The 21363-nt window shown below is 44.6% G+C and overlaps 1 protein-coding gene across 2 annotated transcripts; it reads right to left on the bottom strand.

The window, feature by feature from the left end:
• Positions 1 to 550: 550 nt before the first annotated feature.
• LOC117007482 (splicing factor, proline- and glutamine-rich-like) lies at positions 551 to 14517 on the bottom strand. 2 transcript variants are annotated; one of them, XM_033080702.2, is made up of 11 exons: positions 13797 to 14517; positions 13220 to 13408; positions 12825 to 13126; positions 12624 to 12719; positions 11148 to 11344; positions 10779 to 10863; positions 10363 to 10480; positions 10096 to 10144; positions 9894 to 10015; positions 927 to 971; positions 551 to 625 (listed from the first exon to the last, which is right to left on the bottom strand). In XM_033080702.2, the coding sequence occupies exons 1-10, from the start codon at positions 14418 to 14420 to the stop codon at positions 951 to 953; spliced, it is 1803 nt and encodes a 600-aa protein (XP_032936593.1). In that variant the 5' UTR covers positions 14421 to 14517; the 3' UTR covers positions 551 to 625; positions 927 to 950. The 2 variants fall into 2 exon arrangements, with proteins under 2 accessions (XP_032936593.1, XP_032936592.1); XM_033080701.2 differs by lacking the exons at positions 551 to 625; positions 927 to 971 and adding an exon at positions 5972 to 7279.
• Between the last annotated feature and the right edge of the window lie 6846 nt (positions 14518 to 21363).

Below are 21363 nucleotides of genomic sequence, written 5' to 3'. Positions count from 1 at the left end.
GTGACTCTTGAGTTAAGGCACTCAGCATGTTGTTCCTCAAACAAGTTTAAAATATCTGAAGTTTCCCCTTGTAGCTTAGTGGCAAATTAGAGGGAAAATGTCATTAATTCCAGCTCTGCAAGCTGTTTTATTTCCCTGAATTGCTATTTGCTGAGCTCCTGTACATGCTGATTTATACACCAGGTTATTTTTTAAATTCAACGTTTAGGCATTTCAGCAAATAGCTTTTTAACAAGGTTTATTTGAATTAACATCTGAGAAGCAGCTGCTTTATTTTCCTTTTCTCATGCTGACAAATCACCATCTGCAGCCTGAGTGCAGGAATGGTCATTTCTTGTTTGACCACCTGCTGCACACAAAGGACAGAATTTATTTGCTGCTGCAGGGCTGAAAAGCCTCAGACAACGGTTACATTTTGGCTCTACAAAAGCAAGATACACAAACTTTATATAAAATTGAGATTAATCACACATTTCAGGCAGAAATTACATAACCCACAGGGTGATGGCTGCAGAGCCCTCCTAGCAGTGTAAGGACACCAACTCCTTACCTGTCCACCTGCTCCCTTGGTCCCTCCACACACCACTGGGCACCGTGCTGGATGTGCTCATGTTCGATTCCTCAACTGGAAAAACATTCCCAAGTTATTATATCACAGTGATTTTGAAATCTTTTGTACAAACCCACGTCTAGAAAGGTATTTTTAGCTGCTGCTGTCAAGGTATCAAGCCCAGGTGGAATCAGGGTGCTCAAGCCCACAGCATGACAGCAGGGACTGTGTTCTACCCCACACATTTAATGTATCAATCCATCCCAACTTCTCAGTGTTCCCCACTTCAAAGGTACTCAAAGTGACTGAACACCAAGTGTCCAAAAACCTTTATGATTTCATCCATCCAGCACAAAAAGAAAAAAGAAATACTTACTTCCCACGGATGAGCACTCTGGTGTCACTCAGCTTTCATCTTCACCTAAAGGATAACAACTGAAGTTATTAGAGTCATACACAGCAAATTGGGACCGTTTCAAAACTAACTTAAAAATAAGGTTTTAACATACATGGACTGATTAGTTATGAGGGGGAATTTATTATTCCAAACTATTACGTGGAAGGGGCAGAAATAGGCTAGCCTAAACACTCATCAAGAGCTGAAGGAATATACAGGCAGCTGCCTGAAGAATTGCACCCTGAGCATGAACCATAACCCCAGTCTGAGCACAGTGAGGTTTGATTGCAGCCAGAGGTATACTATCCCTTATGTGAAGGCATTAATTTTGTCAGCTACTTCAACTCTATGACCCTATTTGTCTCCTGTAGCAATGCCCCCTCTCTTCCCTTTCCTGAGGGAATGCAGTGGTCCTGGCCTCTTGGAGCCATCATGTTCTACAGTCCAACAAGTGCTTCAGAAGCCAAAGGCAGACACTAGAGGTTGGCACTGTCACTGATTTTATCCTCAGCAAGGTTCTTCCCTCCTCAAGACCCCCCTTTACTACAGCTGAGGGCAGCCTGCAATGGTGAGAGCTGGGGATGTGGTGCAAGGCTCTGCACAGCTCCAGTTGGGAGGCAGATCCCACCATGGGCACAGCATGATCTGACCAGGCAGGGACAACTTCAGGCTTTAGTCTCCAACCCACCACCCACCTGGGTTTCCTCACAGCCCTTGGGAGCAGGAGTTATGCACGTTTTGTTTCCTCTGCCATAGCAACAAACACCATGCATAAGGGATACTATATCTTTGTGCATCCTTTGAAAACTCCAGTTTCCCTGCTAGCCACACTCCTCCCAGCCCTCCCCAGTTAGCTCTTCAGTACTGGTGTTCAGAAGCAACATTTATAGAGATGGGGTGTTCACAGATCACTGCAGGATTGCACAGCCAAGTCCTAACGTGTCAATCATTACCTAGCAGCAATGACACAGGTGGGAGAAGGCCAATCCTCCCTTTTTTCCTTTTCCAGGCAGCAGCTATTTAACAGCCCCACTAGCTGGTATGGAGAGTGAAAAAAAAATCTGAAGCTAATTAGCTGATTCCAAAACTTGCTGGTAGTGGAAGAAGCCAAGTGATTCCCCAGAGCAGCATACTTGGATGCATCCTTCCCAACATGCTCAGCCTCATTGAACATAATGGAACAGAACACTGGCCTTCCTGATCATGTCACTGCAGCTGGCAATGATTAACAGAGACATGCAACCCCATTACTGCTCCAGCCCTAAAACTACTCACAGGCCTCAGTGTTTAGCTATGGGGAGAACTGCAAGCAAATCAACACTTTGTATGCTTAATGTTACAATAAAGCCCCATCCACGCTGTGCTGTGCTCTCCTGCCAGCACCAGGCTCTGCTTGGAGGGCCTAGCAGTACACAGATGTATTCTGACACCACACTTCTGAGCTTCAGGTAAACTTTTGAGAAAAAGTGTATTTCACACATAGATAAAAATCAAGATGAAACACAATGCAAGCACTTGAATGTCATTTCTTGTACCCACTTGTTACAGACTGACTTAGAGCAGACATGACTAAGTTTGCTACCACACCAAGTTTGTTTCATTATTGCAGTCAGAGCTGGTCTGAGCCCCATGGTTCAGTCACAAATTGCTTGCTCCAAGAATGACAAAAACCTGCTTAGTTCAAGTACGTAGAATGAGGCAGATGTGCCAATAACCCCTCCACGACATTCCTGCAGGTCAAGTATCCAGAGCACACTGGAAAAACTTAAGTCAGATCTTGAGCAATGGTTTAAGATCACTAATTCAGTTTTGCTACCTGACAGCACAGTGGCTGCCAGTAGGTTTGCTACCAGATCCCAGTCCCAGGTAAGGATAAGCCATCACAAAATGGATTCAAGTCACAGGTAAAGCTAAACCATCATGAAAAGCCAAACTGATTTTGTGACAGGGTGTCACTGTGTGACCAACTGGCATGGGCTACACTCACTGTGGTGTAACCAAAGACCTACTGTCATTATCTTATGGTGCACCTGCTACTTCAAGGGTTCAATGGAACCTGGAAAGGTGGCTACAACAGAGGGCAAGGTTGTCCAGCAGATCCCTGTTCATCAGCAAGAGTCCTGCCTGGAAGGTAACAAAGAAGGGTCCAGAAGTGACAATAATACCAGAAACGAGTATGCAAAGCAGAACTTTCCAGAACAAGGGAGAACACATTACAACACCTATGAAATAAACTGAGTATCAGACAAGAGCTGTATTATTCGCTGGAACAAGGGACCTTGAAATTCAGGTTCAAGAGCTAATGCAAAAGAGCTGGAGATCAGCACGTCTGGATGTCTGGCAATGTAAGCATGTTGATCCTGGAACACTAGAGTCAGGAGTTTACTAATGAAGAGATCAGAGTTACATCCCAAGACTGATGAAAAATGAAATTGTACGGAACACTGTGAAGATGACTCTACGAGGCAGAAGTACAGAATCTCATCACTGTCAAAGCAGAGGAATGCATCAGGCTTGTCAAAGGTTAAAATAAAGATTACTGCAATGTCCAATAAGCTCTATGAAACTCACAGGGATATTCAATCAAGCACTCATTTATGTCCTCAAAAATATTCTGGATCAGTCTCAGAGCTGCTTGTACCAATAGCTTGAGGTGATTCTCACACAGCACACAGGAGGCAAGAGCAGTGGTTACTAACACATTCCCACCAAGCCAAGACTCTACCCATGGATGAGTTGCAGTTGGGCCACTTCATCACTACAGAAGTTTAAACCTGTTCTTTTCCAGGCACTGAGAGCACCTTGTCAACTACTGAACTGAGTTTAAGATCACATTCCCTCTTCCCCACAGTGCTCATCATTTAAGGGTATCTTCATTACATCGGAACTAAGAAAAATCCACCCAAGCCAAGTTGTATGTACAGAGGAATCGGGTCTGGAAATCCTCATCTAAGAACCACAGTAAGTTATTTGTTGTCTCTGAACGAGACAAAAATCTTCCAACCGAAAACCACGCAGCTTTGATGCGAGCTCAGCATACAGGTATGGAGTGCTGCACTGTAATTCCACAGTCAGAAGTGTGATGTCAGAATACCCACAGTATAAGATTACATAGAAAGTCACCAAGTTAGATTATATTGCTTGTTACCTACCTGTACGCAGTCGGCAATGAGAATCTTGGAGCAAGCAGGAATACTACATCCGGGTCCTAATGTCCATTGCCATTTGTGGTACTACGTTCCTCACAGTTATGAACTGCAGAAATGCTGGCTAAGTGCAGTTATGTAGCAGGCCACTAGTTTAAAGTGTAAATTGCAGTCTCAAACTCCAGCAAGAACTTGCTGCCACAGTAAATGGTTGCCAAGGAGAAGCCAAGAATTTTGTCTACCACAAAAATACCACAAAATCTCAAAAGCATTTTCAATTTCTCATCAGCTGTATAAATGATTAGTGTAATGTATCTACACCAGAAGGTAAGATTATTCTGTATTCATTTCTGAGAGAGTGTGAAGACATTATGTGTAACGATACCAGTTTCTACTTGCTGCAGTTTTTAGAGCTCCAAGTGTCAAAATGGGCTCAATTTTGATAAAACAAGCTAAATTGCAACAGCCAATGTCCTCCAAGTCCAGTACAAAAATGTTACGTGATCCAGACCATCCAAAAACAGGTCTGACCAGCAAAGCACTTTTCTGAATGATTTTAGAAGATTTAATTATATAAATCTGAGTTTATGAAAGTCCAAAACCTCATAGGAACAGATCAAAGCAATGTCACTTTCTCGCCTCCCACATTTAGTAACTTTTATCAGATTTTAAAGTTGACAAGTTTGCCAGCTTTTAAGACACCATCTTTAAAAGGTCTTGAAAAGAAGTTGGCTAGTTCATCACATGCCTGTTTAGTACATGCAACTCAAAGCAGAACTTGTTTTAGAAATTCTGCTTATGCAGCTACAACAAAGCCAGATTTAACCAATCTTTCAGATCTTTTGAAAACTGACAGATCTTTCAAATATATTTACTAATCATGGTTTTGCAGCTCAGCTATTTTAATACCTAGCAACAGTAGCTTACGTACAAAACAGGGGTACCCAAAGAAAAGATCTGTAAGGTACAAAGACAGCAGCATCCTTCACTCTTCCAAGTTACAGAACTATAAAAGAACATACTTTAGGATATGCACCAGCATCTCTTTTAATAAAGAATGACATGTAATCTGAAAAATAAACTGAAAAAATTAATTTAATGTTCACGTTCAGAATTCCCCACCTCGGACACCTTCACCTTTTGAGGGTGTCCCATGAACACCCTCCAGAAAAGATATTGTTTAAAACCGCTTCAATAATGCAAATTGCATTGATACTGCTCATTTGTCAACTACCCAATACAAGTAACTTCCAAATACTTGGTCTGCAGTTTAGGAACTGCCAATTTGGAATTCCCTCCTCAAGAGCAATTCATTGTTGTAGCATGTTATCAATCCCCACACTTTTCTGGGTAAACAAAAAGCATTCACCAAACAAGCTCAGTCGCTCTTTAGTGAGCTTCATGTTCCACGTCAGTGTTACCTGTATCAGCATTTCCCAACCTGCTATTCTGTCATTTAAGGGGTAACAGTACCTCAAGAGGGATCAGACATCTGTATCCTAAAACCCCGCCACATCTGACACTTCAGTTTTAACCATAGGGAAAATTTAGCAGAAAATTTAGAATTAGCCAATGCTTAGCACAAGGAATGGAAGGATATTGGGAAGGTTAAAGCTATTCACAGAACTCTGCTCGTTGGGGATCATGTGAAGGTACAGCCAAGCTAAGTTTACCTACTCTGTGCCAAGCAGGTTGATGTATCCTGCATTAACACCAAGGTATTTGACACTGGGAAGTCACGTTCCCAGTTTACCTGGCACATTGTAATAATAAGCAAAGCAACTACCTTACCAATGAGTCCAGAACGCTTTCAAATTCTTCTGGGGCTTAACAAAATGAACAGCAAACTAACGAATTCATCAGATCTTCTACAAAAAGAACCTTAAAGGGAGTTTATTTGCACTGTGTAGTATGAACTCTTAAAACTCCAGATTCAGATACTACTTTTGAAGCATTATCTCCAAACATCAATAATAAAAGAGCGATAACCATCATGCAAGCAAGCTGATTGCTGTATTTTACATACAGGATTTTAGGATTTGCCCACCAGCTACACAATTTAAGAATAGTTCCTGCAGTCCCCATAATACAAATGATTGTATTCTGAACTAGGCAAATTAGTCCACTGTTAGCATGAGGACATAAGCAAGTTAACCTTAATCACTCGAGTAACACTTCCGGTCTTTTTGCCAAGCAATTTCAGGCAGGTGTACAATATGGAGCAAGGCCAGATCCTGTAATCTCAAGACAGCTTAAGAGCATATAAATATCACATTAACAATCCTTCAGTGAGGAAGTCAGCCAATACAAGGCATTCTATGAATTTATTTTAAAATAACCATTGCTAGTCTTCTGCTTAAAGTCTTTGAAAGATTCCAAGCAGTAACTGCCAGGGTGGTAAGTGCTACCATCCCACCACCCATAGCTAAAATATGGAATTCATTACTGCACTGCTTGCAGTGAAGCTTTAAATAATGTATCTTACAGCATTTGTAAGATTTCCATTTGCTTCCTTATCGCAGCACAATTACTGCTCAAAAAATCTGCACCTACTGCAAAGTTCAGCTACAATTTAACCCAATCTTTGGCTAGAGAGGCACTGTGGGAAGAGATCTCACTCTTCACTGCAGTTCCACACCCTGGTCTAGGTCCGACCTCAGCTCGAGGCTCTCAGGTTACTGTGACAGGTGTGGTATTCAGCCTCATTTGTTTAACCACGACTGGCAAGAAGAGTTACTACATTTAGTTTTCTATTTATTTGAAGCACAGTAAAAAAAAGGTTGGTACACTTTGGGAATTCAGTGGCACAAGGTACACTGCCATCAAGTTAGGGATGTTATACATCAAAAAAACAGCTAAGTTTGATTTTGAAACACTGCATTACATAATTAAATTGTACTCGCCCAAACAGACCACTTACAAATATTAGGTCAGTAAGTTTCTAACATCCATAAAAACGTAGCTTTCTTACTAAAATGCAAGAATTAAGAAGTCGGTGTCTAAACAAGACAGACAAAAACAAACTGGAATGAAACTACAAGGTCACATCTAAAATCGGGGCTTTTTGTTTGGGGCTTCATATTCTTCTCTCCCTCTACCATATCCTGCTGGTGTTCCAGGCCCCATTCCTCTAGGACCCTGGCCACCCACGGGCCCCGCACCTCCCTGCCCAAAGCGTTCAGGACGCTATTGGAACAGAATTAACAGTTCATTATAAGTAGTTGATGTCCATGTGTGTTAAGTATATATTTTTAGAAGGTTCCGTAGTCAAGGTTCGTCGATACAATCACCATTGAGCCGATCCACAGGTACCGGGAACATAGAAAGGAAAAAAGGGTAATTTAAAAATTAGTTTATTGTAATACATGCCTTGAGGTATGTTCCCACTTGATGCATTCTCATACATCTGTTACAAAGAACAGATCTTCCCTGCAGTGCTAGAAATGTAAGCATTAGTGCAGATGTGAATTAACAACCTTTCCAAATGAGCTCTAGCAAAATTTTCAACCAAGTTAATGCAAATAGCTTGCGAACTTCTCACCTTTAGTGCAGTAAAAGCTCAGATTACATCACTGTCATTTCCAAGTAAGCCTAATGAGAGAATGCAGCTCTGGTTGGCTGAAGCAGGAGCTGACATTCATCAAATGTAATAGAATGCCTACTCACCAGGACTGGCATGTGCTGTCTAGAGACCATGTGCTTTTCAAGATGGGGTTAACACTACGGTCTGCTGACTAAACTGCAGAGGCCTTTGGCAGTACCAAAACTCATTGTGAGCACTACTGCATTGCAAGAAGAAAAAAAAAATGTGAAAAAAGCTACTGACCAGTGCTTTACCTAACCAACGCAACTGCTCGAGCAAAGACTGGCACTTGTTCAACCCAACGTACTCCGGAGCTGCCGGTGCTGCATCAGATGCAAAACGTGTTCCAAGCACTCAGTGTTTCCAGTTAGAGCTATGCACAGAGGGTTGTGTGCATCCAGGCAGTATCTCCCCTCCCACCCCACCTTCACCACAAGCTCTTGGAAAATTCACAGCTTCACAGCAATTGAAAGGTTTCACACCAAGGTGTAACAGTTGAGTTACTCTGCAATAAAGCAGAGACTTCAGGTCTATTTACTAGTACCTCTAGTTGCATGTACTTTGTTCAGTTATTGTATTACTAGGTGTGATCAGCATTCAACCTACAGAACTTACACATTATGAGGTCAAAGAGAGCTTTAAATTTTCATTTCAACCAAGGCTCCCACTACTGAGTCACAGAACAAATGGTAGGTGGTTTGTTACAAAAAGTATCTGCAACTGAAAATGCACACTTCAGAGCTCCTGACTTCTGAAAGTCAGCATCAATCCTTCCAAGAAAGGAGTTTCACAAATATTACTTAGGTTACTTCTGCCTAATTCATGGCAGCTTCAGCTCATCTCCAGTTCTGTTTAAAGTTATCAGCCCAAGAACTGTGACAGCATCGTGTGGCAGAGATCCCCAGCCTAAGAAACTCCAGGCAGTTAATCCACCTCACTGTCACATCTTTTGACCAGACCACATTTCAGGTATTACACAAGTTCAACATGCACCTGTACCATGGTTTTCAGGAGCAAAATGTACATAGTATCCACCACACACTGCCTAACTGCTCACAGGAAGCTCAGAAACTGCTTACATATCAGTAGGTTATTGAGATACCTTAAGGCCAACAGCACTGTCTACTGAATCAATGATGCTCTGGGAAGTTACCATTCCAAAGACATGTTCCCCAAAAAGGTAAAACAGCAGGTATCTGACAAGCTACTATGGTAGCTCAGCTCATTAAGCCAGAGGTCTAAACCCACCCAAAAATCATTTGGTTCAGCTTGTGCTACAAGTGTACACCCTTTCAGGAGGGTGAAGGCACACTGGTATCGCCACCTAAGCCAACAGATTCCCATCCTGCCCATTAAGCACTTCTGTAATCTACATCCATGGTGCTTCAGTGTAGGAACACCAAGCAGGCTCCAAGCCCAGTCACACATGTAGTGTGCCAGAAATTAGTACAGTTTGGAAACATACCTCAGAACAGGAGATATGCTGTAGCTTTAACAGGCTCTACCTTTGTGTCATGCCCAACACAGGAAAACAGACCAGGCTATCACTCCTTTGGGAGACAGGAATCACAAATGGCTACAGTCCAGGATAGCTGGAACATGCCTGAAGCTAAAAACCAGCATTTCTGCTCTTCTACAGCAACATCAGCACAGACTAAGGGATATGCTGTTTACCATTGATTACTTAAGTTCATCTGCTGCTGGAACAGACCTGAGCGCAGATTTTGGACTCAACAGCACACCCAGACCAACATGCATCCAGCCTACCTAGGCTTGGAAGGGCCAAAACAAACAGTGTTACACATTGGGAAGGAGAACAAAAAATCTCTCTTGTCCATCAGTACAGAACATCAAATTACTGAAAAGCTACCACATTAAGCATTTTGATGAAATTTGTCAGATTCTCTAGAATTCATTAAAAAATCCTTCCAAGCCTAACAGTGACGCAGAATTTCCAAAGTCCAATGAAGTCAGTTAATTGCAAATATGCTTAAGAGCACATTTGAATTCACTTACAAACAATTTCTGAGTGTGTAAGCTACCATAAAGGTTATCAACTACTCTAGTGCTACACACTGCCACGTTGTCCTGTGTTAAACACCTGACAAGAGAGTCAGCAGTTAACAGTGACATTTCCACAACCATCCGAACACTGGAGAACTCATTCCCAACCACAATTCCCTTGTGCTAAGCTAAAGCCACCACAGGATACGTTACCATGTCACTTCCCATCATAGAACCACTCATGGCTGCTTGGCCAACTCCTGGATTAGCTTCATAACCTATGCCGCCACCACCTCCCAGAGGTGGGAATTTCTGGGCTGCTGAAGCATAAGGATCTAAGAGAGAGAAATAGATAATTATATTCTGACAATTTCTAAGTGAGCCACACGAAGTAATAACTTAAAAGATTCTTTACCTCCCATGTTCATTGTGGCAGCACCACCCATTCTCATGTCTCGCTCCCTCTGCATAGAAGAAACAACTTTTAACCTGGATAATCAACCACCAAAATCCAAACTTTTCAGGAGACAAAGCACATGTAGAGCCAACTACTGCCACAGCCCGAACACAAACACAGCGCAATCACCAACCCAAAGGAAGCAAAACACAGTGATCTTGAAAATACATCAACAAACTTCCTGAACATGGTAATGTACCCCCAGCCCACCACGGTGTCACTTACTGGATCCATGTAACCCATTCTACTATAATTCTCTTCCCTCTGTCTTCTCATCTGCTCTTCCATCTCCCGCTGACGGATCATCATCTCCTCCTCCCGCCGGCGACGCTCCTCCTCCTGCCTGGTCACCCCAAAGCAAACTGTTAAACCCCAGCAGTGGAGCACATCCAACACACACCAACATCACTTGCTTCAGCAATATAAAGCTACTGAATGATTACATTTCAGAAAAAACAAAAGAACATTCTCTATGGTGCCCAAATATTTGAGGAGAAACTTACATAGTAGTTCAATTTCGCAAAGACAAACTGAAGCAGCAATGGTGTTTCTTGAAAAATAAAAACTTTCATATGTAAGTAATTGGGGAAAAAAAAGTGTAAATGTAATTTTGAATAAAATCCCATGAAAGCCAAACTAACCTCAGCTGAATTTCCTTGCGTTTCTGCATTTCCTGATTATGGAGTTCTTCCATACGCCTCAGTTCCTCCTGACGCCTCATGAGGTCTGCAGGAATGAAGCCTGTGAGTAGCTTTTTCACAAAACATCACATTTTAACTACATCTGAATTAGATCTGCCTCAGATCACTGTAGCAGAAAAGGACCTTCCAGTGTCACTGCTCTTACCAATACACCACTGATATAAATACCAAAAACTAACAGTTTCTCTTTACCTCTGAATTCTGAAGTTCATAGTCAGAAGTATGAATTTACTCATTAAATCATTATACAGCTATATATTTAAGCCAGCATTTAAAGCTGCAAGACAGCAAAAATTCAGAACCCATTACCTTGTCGCAGGAGGTTTGCCTGATGCTCATGATAAGCATCTTCCATCTCACTTTCAAGTTTGTCCTTGGCATCTTTCATATTTTTTGCCACTTGCTCTCTCTGCTGTTTTTCCATTTCATCTAAAGATTTCCATCTCTGGGAATATTCAAATTCAAAACTGCCAGGCTGAGCAAAACGGGGAGGAGTCTCTCTCTCCCTGCAGAAAGGAAGACACTCAGAGTGTGCAATCCTGGAAACTCAAGGTCAATACAAGATCACAAGAAATACAACTGAATTACCAGGGAACATGAAGGGCACCCTGAGGACACCTGACAACCAGGGGAGAAAGAACTGGCTGTGATGGAAGTGCTGCACTCAGACAACAGCACAGGACACAAATAATTATCATGGCACATGTGGAGACTCCTGCACTATCACATCCAATCAAATCTTCTTGCCTTATTCTTAAATGTCTTTAGACACTTCACTGTTGACAACTGCAGGTGCAGAATCCTCAAACAAAAAAGGTCTTTGCCCAAGCAGGTACAACCCAGGTGGATTTTTGCAGTGCCAAAGCACTCTGTGTCAAAGGCAAATAAAAGCTCCCACTTCCACTTAAATAGTTCTAAAAATGCCTGAGGGCCAACAGTTTGTTTTCTCATATAAATAAACTCTAATTTAAAATTCAATAATTTATGGAACAAAACTACCAAGTTCAAAAGCATTCCATACATCACCAACATGAAGTAATTCAACATTCTAGATCACTGTAGTAGTTCACATTCTTCTCAAAGCTGCCTCTAAACCACTTACAATTTTTGCTCAAAGCAAGGAATTTTGAACCTTTTTCTAAGCCAAGCAAGACTGACTGGATCTCTCCCTGCATTTCCTTTTGTGATGTGGGAAAATATAAAAGCTCTACAACAAACATGTTTGATACACAGATAATAACAAAAAAACTGCTGTTTCAGAAAAGATTACTCTTGATTCTTTACTTGTTTGTTTACTTTACTTTGTTCCTTTCTACCAATAGTTGGCTTATAAGGCAAATCTACATGCAACAAGTTTATACTAATCATGGAATGAGTTAAAATTTTACTTTATTTCTCATTTCAAACCACGAATGTAAATTTCCAAGTTCCCCATGATGATGGGATCATCAACCCAAGACATGCCTCAAGGGAGACGACAGCTCTCAACAATAGCATGAAACAAATCAAGTCTGACTTTTCAAGTTTCTACATACACCAAAACCATCTGTCGAGCTGTTATTTCTTTGTAATACAATGTAGAAAAATGCTTGTGTAACACTTGGTGAATACACTAAACAAATCATTATGTTACTTTAAACTAAGAACAAAAAAACCCCAAGAACTGGAAATACAGCCAAAAATATAAAGACTGTTTCTGAAAAATTTTCCACATTCCTCAGCGCCAGGGGCAATACCGCTTAAAACAACATTAATACCCTCTTTATATAAAAAAACTGTGCCTACTTTTGATACATTGGATTCTTCTGAGCAAGCTTTTCTGGAAGACCATCTTCATCATCCAGTTGTTCCAATGGTTCCACAATAACTGGCCTGGGAGTGCTGAACAGAAAATACTCGTTTTACTGCTCTGAAAGCCTTTATTCTGAAAAACTAGACTACTACAATATTCAGCTTAAAACTAAAAGATCCTGTCAAAGTACTTACGTTGTCAACAAAAACACTCCCTCAGTACACCGTTCAAACGCTTTCCTTGCAGCTGGCTTTGACGCAAACTCAACAATGCCTTTTCCTGTTGATCTACCTCGATCATCTACAATCACAACAGCTCTTTCCACCGGACCGAACTGGGAAAAAGCTTCCTCGAGCAACTCGTTGGATACGTAGGGTGAGAGGTTCCTCACCGAAAGGGCAGCGGCATGAGTGGCAAAGCGAACCCGGAGCTGCCGGCCCCTCATGGGGGTATCGTCCAACTCTGCCTTTGCGATTTCTGCAAGAGCTCTAGATTCCTGGGGGAAGTGCAAAACCCAGCTTTAGAAAACTAAGTTGTACATCACCACATCGCGAGAACGAAAGGATGAATACACAACGTGAATGCCTACCAATTTAATGAATCCAAAGCCTTTCCCCTTGTTGATAAAAACCTCTCCTGGCTCCCCGTATTTGGCAAACAGTCTTTTAAAGTCTTCATCTGTGATATCAGCGGGCAAATTCCCCACAAACAACCGGCAGCGTTGTGTGTACGTCTTCTCCCCGGGCCGCCTCAGCAAAGAGAGGTTCGCTTTAAACCCCTACAAAGAATCAGAGCAGTTCGAGCCACCACTGAGTGCCGCACACAGAACTGCGGGGAGACCTGAGGAGCGCCGGAGAACGCAAACCGCAGCCCCGGGACCGCGAGAGGACTCCAAGATTCACCGCGAAGAGACCCAAACCGCACAGCGGCACGGCGAGGAGATCCAAACCACAATACGGTGCCACCGCGAGAGAACCCAAACCGCAGCCCCGGGCGACGCGAGGGAACGCAAACCGCAGCCCCGGGACCGCTCCGACACCCGGACCGCTCGGACCCCGCTGAGGCGCCGCCGCCTCTCCCCGCTCCTCCCCTCAAGATGGCGGCGCGGGCGCGCGGAGCCGCCGCCATCTTGTGCCTGAGGGAGGCTGGGGGGGGCCGTGACTCACCTCGTCCGACAGCTTCTCGCTCCTTTCTCCTGAGCCCTGCTGTGGCCCGAGGCTCTGCTGGCCCTGGTGCTGCTGCCCGCGGCCCCGCGGCTCCCCGCCCGGCCCGCCGCGGTGCCCTGGGCCGCCCTTGTGCGGCCCCTGCGGCGGACCCCCTGGCCCCTTGGGGCCACCACCAGGAGACTGTCCTTGTCCTTTCTTAGGGCCGCCGGCCGGCGTGGGGCTGGGGCTGGGCTTGGATTGCGGCTGTGGACCGGAGGGAGACGGGGAAGGAGCCGAAACTGGCGGCTGCTGCTGTGGCTGCTGGCCCGCGGGAAGCGCAGAGGATGGAGGCGCTCCTGCCTGACTGCCGGTGGGTCCCGCCGTGGTGGCGGAGGCTGCGGAGGATGAAGAAGGCGGAGCAGAGGTGGATGTGGGTGGCTTCGGTGGTTCGGGCTTCGGGCCTCCTCCCGGCGGACCGCCTGGGCCTTGCGGGCCGCCCGCCATCGGGCCGCGGTTCTGTCCCATGCCCATGCCGGGCGGCGGCGAGCGGAAATCGTGGTTAGGGCCGCCGCGGCCGCCACCGCCGCCACGCCGGTGAAAGCCGCCGCCACCGCCGCCACGGCTACGGAAGCGATCCCGCGACATGGTGTAGCGGAGGGAAGAGGCGGAGATGAGGAGAGAGCTCCGGCCGCGGCGGCTGCTGCTGCTTCCCAGCGCCCGCTGCGCAAAATGGCGGCTAGCTGCACGGCCTCGCCGCCGCCTTTGTCCGCCCCTTATATAGTGTCACCGCCCCCGGAAGCCCCCCTCCTCCCCACCAGCCAATCACCGACACCAAGGGCAGTGACTGACAAGACAAGTCACCAATAGCGTGTCGCAATTCCGCTAACTCTTTGATCTCATTGGTAACAAGCCTGCCCTCTGTCCATTGGCGCGTTTGACCGCCGACGTTGGCACGGGCCGGTCCGTTAACCCCCCGCGTGCTGATTGGGCAGTTTGAGCGGCGGGAGGCGAAGTCACGGCGGGAGCGCGGCTCCTGATTGGCTGACCCGGCTGTCTGTCACGGGGAGGCGGGGCGTGGGCCTGGCTGCGCGGCGCCTCAGGGCACGCTGAACTCTGCCTGCGGCTGGAAAAATGTCAAATAAACGTATTTTCATTACAGGCCGGAGGCTTCGCTTCTGCTTCGACATAAAAAATGTCCGACTTATGTATTTAAGGGTGGTAGTGGAACCCCGGCGCCAACATAGGGGGTCACGTTTAGTTTGTTTTGAGTGAAAGGTCGGGCAGGGAAGCAGCAAAAAAGGAACGTTTTTTTTTTTTCCCCAGACGTACTGGGAAAGCAGAACACAGCTTGGTGCAAACAAAAAGCGACGCCAAAAATGCACACAGTGCATTCTGAGGTGAAAAGCAAGCAGCTGTCCCAAGACCATAGTGGTTGCAGTCCCGATATTCCGTGTTCCATTATTAAAAACAGGCCAAAAGCACATTCCGTGTCTTGACAGCAGTGCCAGCGGGAAACACCAGCACCACGTTTTTATGCCTTCCCTTTGCAGTGTTTCAGTCCATCCCCCTCTCAAGCTCCCAGGAATGTTTCACATTCAGTTTCAGGTCTGAAAAAAACAAAAATCAAATCCCGTGTGAAACTCAAGGGGAAGTCCCACGTTCATTGCAGACCTGCAACAGCGGCAGTGCTGCGATAAAACATCATCAATCTCATAAATATTTCTGATACCCTGTGGAAGTCCAAGGCCAGTTTCATTCTTCATTGAATCATGGAATCACAGAGTAGTTTGGTTGGAACGGACCTTAAATCCCACCCTGTTCCACCTCCTGCCTGGGCAGGGACATTTCCACTGTCCCAGGTTGCTCCAAGCCCCATCCAACCTGGCTTTGAACACTTCCTGGGATCCAGGGGCAGCCACAGCTTCCCTGGACAACCTGTGCCAGGGCCTGCCCACCCTCACAGGGAACAATTCCTTCCCACTGTCAATCCAGCCCTGCCCTCTGGCTCTGGAAAGCCATTCCCTTTTGTTCTTGTAAATTCTCTCCATCTTCCCTATCAGCTCCTTCAGGTATGTCAGGAAAATGAATCCACAAACACCAGAGGTTTATGTCCAAAAGGAGACAGAGGAGTCCCTTTTGCTTTATTGCAATAAAGGGAGAGCCATGGGGCATCCCCTGGGGTCTCTCAGATTTTTGGAGGATGCAGCTGCCTTTTTATCCCAATTTCCCTCTCTCTTTCCCCATTGCTGAGGTACTTGAGAGGCACAGACTCCCTGGAATGCCTGATACCTAAGATTCCCCTCTAATGTATAATCTTGCCTTTAATTTTTCATTCTTACAGAATTCATCGTTTCCCCCCCATTGTTTCTTTCATCTTCCAATACCTGCTTTCATTTCTACAGTTTGTAAAGGCAAATATCTTTTTCCATCCATCAATCAGTGCAACCAATCCCATTGTTTCTTCTATCTCTCAGTGCTAGTCTTATCTACCAGCAGATCCACAGTTTGTTTGTAAACACAAATCCAGTGTTCCTCTCAGGTACTGGAAAGAATTAGACCTTCCCAAAGTCTTCTTTTCTCCCAGTTCTCCCAGCCTTTCCTCATAGGAGAGCGACAAAAGAAATGTCCCTGTGGCTTTATATTTTTGAAATAAAACGGAGCCACAGATTGATCCTGGCTCCGAATCAATGTTGTACAGGCTGTGGGACTTCAGCCACTTCCAAGCAGTGCAGGATGGAAGCTCTAGGTTGTTTTAAAATGGATTCTGGCCATGGCCATGTTTCTGGCAGTGAGTGTTTCCACCACGAGGTGTCTCAGAGGTTAAATCACTGTAAGAATAAATTTGGGACTGGCTCTTATCACACACAAGCAACTGGCATCGCCTCACTGTCACATTTGGTTCTGTCTCTTCAGGAAACAAATAATATTGAGTAGAAAAGGATTGAGTTTGCCTTTGTTGTGTCTTAAGTATAAGTGAACTGTATTCTAAGGGGCTACTAATTAATTTTGTTCTTCAAAAGAAACAGAGTAAATTATTCTCCTAATTCTGCAAAAATTTGCATGACAAAAATAAGAACAGAAAAAGGGAAGGGCAGCTCTGTGTCACCAGGGACAGGTCCCAAGGGAAGGGCTGGAGTTGTGGCAGAGGAGTTAGGCTGGATATTAGGATATTAGGAGTTCTTTCCCCAGAGGATGCTGGGCACTGCCCCAAGGCTGCCAGAGCTCCAGGAGGGTTTGGCTGCCAGGGATTCCTGGGGGATTGTTGGGGTGTCTGGGCAGGACCAAGAGTTGGGACTCAATGATCCCTCTGAGTCCCTTCCAGCTCAAGATATTCTGTGATTCTAAGACTATGGAAAATCTATACAACAAAAATCTGTAGAATTTATCTGAAGTCCTCAAAGTGGCTTTGAATTTCTCCAGATCTAGCAGAGGCCAGGGTAAGAATCCATGTTTTGCAGCTGCAATATGAGTGTTTATCCTGGTCTTCAAATCAAAGAAAAACTGATGCTTGAGCAGGACTTGAAGTAAAAACAACCTCTCTTAAAAATCACCTGTTTTATAAGTGCTCATGCTGGGCAGCTGGCTGGTTTCATACAAAAACAAACACCGAGGAAGAAAGCTTGGGATGTTCTCCCCAGTATATTCTGCTGTAAACAAATATATCTGAGACTGGGAATTCTTTGTGACACCTGGGATAAGAGCTGAAGTATTTCTCCATCCTTCACATTGATCTGTTTATTGGGATGTTCAGTGCACACATATATTAGTTCAGTTTAATAGGGACCTCAGAGAGAAGCAAAAAAGGAAGAACTCCAGACCTTTCTTGCCCTCAAAATACTAATCTATTCAAAAATAACACTAGTGTTACTACTTCTGAGGATTTATCATACTGTACAACTGATCTAAAACTTGAATTAAGCCATGGTAAGAAGCAGTCCATGACTAATGAGGAAAAGACCTTAGAGGAATATGACAGAGGGAACCAGGCTGACACAGAGGTGCCCAAAGTTCTGAATGTCTCAGCTGCCACGAGCACAGGATAATCCTTGGGTAATCCCTGTGTGGAGCTCAGCAGGTGATTGATTCTGATAATTTTTTTTCCTTAAACTGTTTCCTCCTGTTATAAACATAAACACAAGACTGGCAAGGAGAAATCTGAATTATGTCTGTATTATTAATTGCAGATTGTAGGAGGAAGGAGCAGCATGTGTCCAAGCTGTTAATTAGGAATAATTACCCCATGAGGTTCTATAAGTGTCCCAAGCACAAACAAACACGAATCCCACTATCATCCCCTCTGAAGAAGCAATTAAAGACTGGGAGGAGATGCCATGTCTGCACTCCCTGGGCATTCCCTGGACAATTTTGACCCAGAAAAAAAACAGTTTAAGGGCTGTGTGCACAAATTCCGGTATGTCCCAGAACTAGAGGTGCTCAGGAATTTTAAGAATCAGGAAGCAAAGGGAGGAGTGGGAGGGGAGAGCAGAGCAGGGAGGCACCCAGAAGGTGCAGGGTAGAGTCCTTGCCCTGCTGCAAGGCTGTGGTACAGTGGGATAAACCTGCCTGGAAGAACAGGGATTCCTGCAGAACATTGCATCATTCTGGGGCTTGTCACAGTCTCATGAAGAAGTGTGACCTTTGATAGAATAAAGGAGGAAGCAAAATGCCAACAGCAACACCTGGTACCTGAGGCTGAGGCAGGATGGCAGGAGAGGCCAAGGGCTGCTGCAGAGGCTCTTCAGCTCGCAGCAACTTTCCTTGGCACTCAACGATGAGGGCTCTCCTCTCCCTCCAGTGCTGTCTTCACCTCTCCTTGAGCACAGATTAAATCTGCTTTCCAAGAGGTTTTTCCTCTCTACCACAACAAATATGTCCATAGGCTTAAAAATAGAGAGCTCTGAGGTTGGGAAGTTCTGTGACAAGATCACACAATCAGGATAATCTGGTCTTTCCCTCCTCTTTGCTGCCTGTGTCTCCACTCTCAGCAGTAGCTGCTCTGCCAGTGAGCAGAGTGATCCTTGGACAGTTGAGCATGCCAGGTCTGTCTTCCAGGAGGCTCCAAGAGCCTTCCATTCCCAGTGATGTTAATTGGAGTTAAGGATCCTCTCTGCCTTGCAGGAACACTCAGCACAGTTGTACAACAAAGCTGTCAATCCAGACATGTCCTTGAGCTGTGTGAGAAATGAGATAGACATAACTAGAATTTATCTCACTGCCCTAGAGTTAACAGCATCCACATCACCTATTAAGAGAACTTAATTTTCTATAGTTTTCTACTATAAATAATTTAATTTTGTATTTCTTCAATTAAGAGAATTTAAAACTGTCACATTTTGTCACCTGCTAGCCACAGCCCTTTAGATGCAGCCCAGAAAGCCAGCTGTGCCCTGGGCTGCATCCAAAGGAGTGAGGCCAGCAGGGTGAGGGAGGAGATTCTCAGACTACCTGAGAATACTGCATTCAGTTCTGGTGCCCCCAACATAAGGGGAGCATGGAACTGTTGGAGCAAATCCATGGGAGGGACACGAATTTGATGCAGGGGCTGGAGCACCTCCCCTATGGAGACAGCCTGGGAGAGCTGGGGCTGTTCAGCTGGAGAAGAAAATGTTGTCTGGGGACCCCACAGCACCTTCCAGGATTTGCAGGGGCCTCCAGGAAAGCTGGAGAAGGACTCTGCATCAGGAACTGGAGTGACAGGACAATGAGGAATGGCTTCCCATTGAAAAGGGGAAATTTAGGCTTAATATAGAAGAAATTCTCCCTTGTGAGGGTGGGCACAGGAGGCCCAGAGAAGCTGTGGCTGCCCCTGGATCCCTGAAGTGTCCAAAGTGAGGTTGGATGGGGCTTGGAGCAGCCTGGGATAGTGGAAATTGTCCCTGCTCATGGCAGGGGGTGGAATTGGATGGGATTTAAGATCCCTTCAAATCCAAACCAGTCTAGGATTCTGTGACAATAAATATGTGGCAAGAATGGGATGTAACTGTTACAGAGAATCCTGTTCTCACAGAGACAAGCAGGGAAACAGAAACATGAACTCTGCAAAATCCCAGCTCTGAGCTGAGCTCTGCTTAATGTTTGGAATGTCAGTGGGGCAGAAGGGAGCAGACTCACAATGCTGTATTTCATCAGGCTGCCATGGTTTTCTCAAAAATCTAAAGACTGGCAAAGTCTTCTCTGTACATATAAATTTTTAATCCACTGCCATTTCCAAAAGACAAACACAAAAGAGGGAACTGAAAATCAAAACTTTTTTTTTTTCATAACACAAAAATAGTGGAAATATTAAAATAAACAGCTTTATTCTGTATTTGGAAAAAGTGATGTAGTCACAGCACAAATTCAGAATGATACTAAAAAGAAAACCAGAGTTTGTGAGGGGGCAATTTTCCAATAAAGATTTGAGAGCAGGTCTCCAAAGAACACAAATGGCCAAAGAACTCCAGAGGTTATTCATGGCATTCTTCAGTGACTCTCCAGAGAAAAGATAAAATGAATCCTGCTGTAGCATCAGGCACTTGAAGAGACTTCCCAGGGGATTACTGCTCTGACCTGACACCTATCCCAGACCTTGAGCAAAATTTTGTCAAAGTCTAATGGTTCCCTCTTTGAAAATTAGTTTTGGCATCTTATTATGGCAAATAATAGGATCTAAACAAGTATCAAGATAGCTAGCCTGCAAGCAGTCTGAAATGTCTCATGCAGGTTTTACTGATCTCACCCCATTTTACTCACAGGGTGAGCTTGGTGCCAACATGAACTCTCCCACTGCCAAAGCACCACAGGGCTGTCATGGGGAGGAGGTTTACTTGGGGTGGGAGTTTAGATTTTCTGCAGGGAGACAAGAGCAGATAGAAAAACAAAAGGAAAGACCCAAATGTGAAGAGAAAACTCACATTTCTTTTCTCCTGCTTCAACAAAAGAATCTGCCATGAACCTGCTACAAAACTTCTGTTATTATAGACTGGATTTCCATTAGAAAAACTTTCCAATAAGTCTGTCCTGGAAGCACAAGAAAGGCATGGATATAGCTGGAAAATAGATAATGACAGTAATAAGAAAACAAAGTGCAATGAAGAGAAATTTTCTGCTTGCTCTTATGACAACCTCCACCCACCAATCTGCTGTGGATGACATACACCCATGTCCCAAGAGGGCATTGAGCTGGTGGCCTGTAGTAAATAAGAAACTCAGTTCTCTATCTGGGTTTTGTGCTTCTGCCATAGAAATTTTCCCAACAGATCACCCAGTGCAAAAAATGAGTTTCAAAACGGTGCACTGATGATTTTTAAGGCTCCAGAGTAAGAAAGAGAGTCCCTGATGCAGAGCAGCATCAGCTGTTTGTAACAGAATTAGCTATAAAAGTCTGCATCCCACATCTGCACGTTGGTCACTGTCTGCTTAAATATTTCATGATGTGTGCAATTAAGTTCTTTCCTCCCTGTTGACTCTGTGACTTCAGAAATCCAAAGTACTTATCTTGACCCATGTTCTGGGCTTATTTTCACATTTGCACACTGACAATGAATCAAAACAATTTCTTTTGTATTTATAACCAGATTCACTTTGGGGAGCTGAGAGCTGCCATATT

Source organism: Catharus ustulatus, chromosome 26, assembly GCF_009819885.2.
Source record: "Catharus ustulatus isolate bCatUst1 chromosome 26, bCatUst1.pri.v2, whole genome shotgun sequence".
NCBI classification, from domain to species: Eukaryota; Metazoa; Chordata; class Aves; order Passeriformes; family Turdidae; genus Catharus; species Catharus ustulatus.
Note: the sequence above shows the minus strand (reverse complement) of the source record. Positions and strands in the feature narration are given on the sequence as shown.

Coding starts and splice junctions, on each gene's coding strand:
- LOC117007482 (XM_033080701.2), bottom strand. CDS start 14,420: ATGTCGCGGGATCGCTTCCGTAGCCGTGGCGGCGGTGGCGGCGGCTTT. Junction 13,127..13,219: donor GCTTTGGATTCATTAAATTG/GTAGGCATTCAC, acceptor CACTTCCCCCAG/GAATCTAGAGCTCTTGCAGA. Junction 7,280..9,893: donor CTATGATGGGAAGTGACATG/GTAACGTATCCT, acceptor CTGTTCCAATAG/CGTCCTGAACGCTTTGGGCA.